The 3,037-nt window shown below is 56.4% G+C and overlaps 1 protein-coding gene across 1 annotated transcript in view; it reads right to left on the reverse strand.

The window, feature by feature from the left end:
* The window catches only part of TMEM8B (transmembrane protein 8B), a gene marked incomplete at its 5' end in the record, with an annotated part of 6,326 nt that extends 4,482 nt beyond the window's left edge, over positions 1–1,844 (reverse strand). Inside the window, 4 exon segments of the mRNA XM_008940163.1 lie at positions 38–168; positions 303–436; positions 591–798; positions 1,655–1,844. Of these exon segments, the coding sequence (XP_008938411.1) occupies positions 38–168; positions 303–436; positions 591–798; positions 1,655–1,844 (663 nt within the window).
* Between the last annotated feature and the right edge of the window lie 1,193 nt (positions 1,845–3,037).

A 3,037-nucleotide genomic window follows, 5' to 3' on the forward strand; every position in this document is an offset into this window, starting at 1 on the left:
AGGTCCAGTGCCAGCTGGCAGGGAGCATGCTCCCGGCAGTCCAGCGCCGTGGAGTTGTGCAGTGGGGGAGCCTTGGCCCGCACACGCAGCCAGAGCGGGCAGCCCTCGGCCCCGCGGCACCACAGCACCTCCACCAGCACTCGTGATGTGTAGCTGGGCACAAACACCCTGCGGGACATCGGTGTCAGGTCCAGCCCCACAGCATGGACCAGCAGGGCTGAGGAGGTAAGCCACAGGGACAGGACAGCCTCAGCTCCCCGCCCTGGGGATGCCCCCTCCTTAGGAGACCCTCTCACACTCACTTGTAGAGGCAGGAACGGTTGTGGGGGGCCATGCTCTGTTCAGTGGCATAACCAGGGTACAGCACAGCAATGTTCACCAGGCGCTGCACGATGAGCTGTGGCTGGAAGAGATACTGGCACTCCTCGTAGAGCCCCTGCACCACCCGGGCAGTCAGCAAGGGGCAGGGGGCACAGGGCACTGTCCCCACTTGGGACACCTGCCCTGGGCACTGCCAGCCCAGACCAGGCAGACCCCTGCAGACCCCCGCAGTGAGCCCTGCCACCATCCTGTCTCCCCAAGCCCTTCACCTTGACAGAGATCTTGCCCTCATCTTTGGGCAGGTGAGCAGCCAGGAACCAGTCCCCAGGCAGCGGGCTGGTGACATTGAACACTCCTGTGGTGCGGTTGGGCAGGGTCCAGGTGAGGGTCAGTGCGAAGGAGCCAGGGACAGCCGTGTCCCTGGGGAAGTGCGTGTGCAGTGGGTTAATGACAGAGGGAGCCCCTGAACGGAAATACCTGCAAGAGAGACAGCGGTTAGCAGGGTGTAGGTGGGGCATCATGGAAGGGCCAGCATGCCCTACACATGGAGATCTGTCCTCTGTGCTATTAGGAAGCCCAAAGACATCATAGGAAGCCATCTGTAAGCTGTGACCTTGCTGGAGACTGTGAGCTTCCCTGGGTGGGTGTTCAAGCAAAACTGTTTGTGTATGAGACACACAAAAGAGTGGAGCCTGCAACAGTCCTGGAAGATGAATCATGGGGAGTGAGTGTGCACCTGTATGTGTGTGCATGTATGTGCATGTGTGTGCTTATATGTGCACATGTGTGCACCCAGACATGTATGTGAGTGCATGAGTGGTCCTCTGTGTGTGTGCCTGTGTATATGTACATCTATATGGGAAGCTGCCATATAAGGAAAGGCTGAGAGAATTAGCTTTGCTCAGCCTTTAGAAAAGAAGGCTTAGGGGGAACCCTGTCACCACATTCCATTATTTAAAGGGTGGCTACAAAGAAGATGCAGACTCCCTTTTTACAAGGAGTCACACAGAAAAGATGGGGGGTAATGGGTACATGTTATTCTTAGGGAGATCCCAGATGGATATGAGGAGAGTTTTTCACAATGAGAACAGTCAGCCATTCGACACTTTTAAGGTTCAGCTGGGCAGGGTTCTGAGTCCTGTTTAGACCATGCTTTTGCCAAGAAAGGTTGGACCAGATGATCCTTGAAGTCCTTTCCTACCCGGTGTTCTATGATTCTATGGACTTGTGCATAGCAGGCAAGAGCAGGCAGGCTGCAGGGCAAATTCAGGCAGGGGACAGCAGGAGGAGGCAGAAGAAGGTAGGAAGGAAACAGGGCGGGTTGCTTACTCACACGGTGATGCTACGGTCTGGGCACTGATCCCCAAAAGTGCCACCTTGCTCCTTGAAGGTGATGAGGTTCCAGACAGCGATGACTGTGTCCTCAGGGATGTGGAAGTGGAAGAGCTCGATGCTAGCAAAGGAGCGGAACGGGCTGAGCTTGCGTGGTGTGCGTGTGAAGTAGTCAGTCACAAAAAGACCATCTGCAGAGAAGACCCAAAGGGCTCTCAGCAGGGTAGAGAACTAAGGACAGGTGCAGCACCCCTCCCAGATCAGGCCCACCCCCCCCAGGCTCTGAACATGGCCCAGAACTGGCAGCCTGGAGGCAGGAGAGGCTGGGACTGTGCCATTTCAGTGAGTCCCTGGGGCTAATGACACCTGTGCCCAGCTGCATCTCCCAGCTCTGGCACAGTCTGCATCATCCCTGCTTCAGCATTGTCTCAAGCCCAGTTTGCTGAGCTGTGGGGGACTGGAGCTCTGGAGCCTGAGGAGCCTTCAACTGTGGCTGCTCAGGCTCTACTCAGGTGCAGCCCACCTCCTTCAACTCATTGTCCTCTTCAATGAGGATCTGTCCCCTGTATTTTGCCTGCAATAAGGGGCTAATCCTCATGGCTCCAGCCCTGTCCCAACAGCTCAGCTCCCCCAGGAACATAGATTCCCTCCTTCTCTGCCTGCACAAGGAGGCTCAGCACAGAGCCCATTGTAAACCACCGAGTGCCGCCCTAGAACCATAAGGAAGAGTGAGCAGTGCACTTCCTGCACAGCCTCCCAGCTCTCCCGTGGTTTGCGGAGGAGGAATGGCACACATATGTGTGCACATATGCACATGTGGGTGCTGTCTGCGGGCATGACAGAGTAGAGGCACGCACACCCACATGCAGGGGGGTGTGTGGCTGTGCACAGTCCCATGTCTGCAAAATACTTCCTGCAAGCCCATGGCATGCATTTGGGCCACCTGCCCCTGCCCAACTGCCTGGTTTGATTTCCAGTTATTTCCAGGAGCTCCAGCAGCAGAGGGGCAGCCGCTTCCTTGGCACAGTAGAGACAAGGGAGACCTCAGCTCCAGGCAGCAGCTGTAACTTCACCCTACCATTGTCACACTTTGCCAGTGCCAGCCTGGGAGACCTATGCATTATTGCTCAGAAATGCACCAAGAATGAGATGCATCTCTGCACAAGCAACCAGCAAGGGGGATGCCAGCAGAGGAGGGGCTGGGAGCAGGGCTGTGCCCAGGAAGACTTGTCCAGCGATCAGTGGATAGCTGAGAAGAAGGGCTGCTTTGTACAGAATGAGCCTGGCTGGCAGTGTGTGCATGTGCTTGTGTGCACGTGTGTTTTTGCTGCGTGTGTGCAGCCCCAGCTGGCTGTACACTGACATGCGTCTGCTCTCTTGCCTG

Source organism: Merops nubicus, unplaced genomic scaffold (assembly GCF_000691845.1).
Source record: "Merops nubicus isolate BGI_N331 unplaced genomic scaffold, ASM69184v1 scaffold28185, whole genome shotgun sequence".
In the NCBI taxonomy this organism is placed as follows: Eukaryota; Metazoa; Chordata; class Aves; order Coraciiformes; family Meropidae; genus Merops; species Merops nubicus.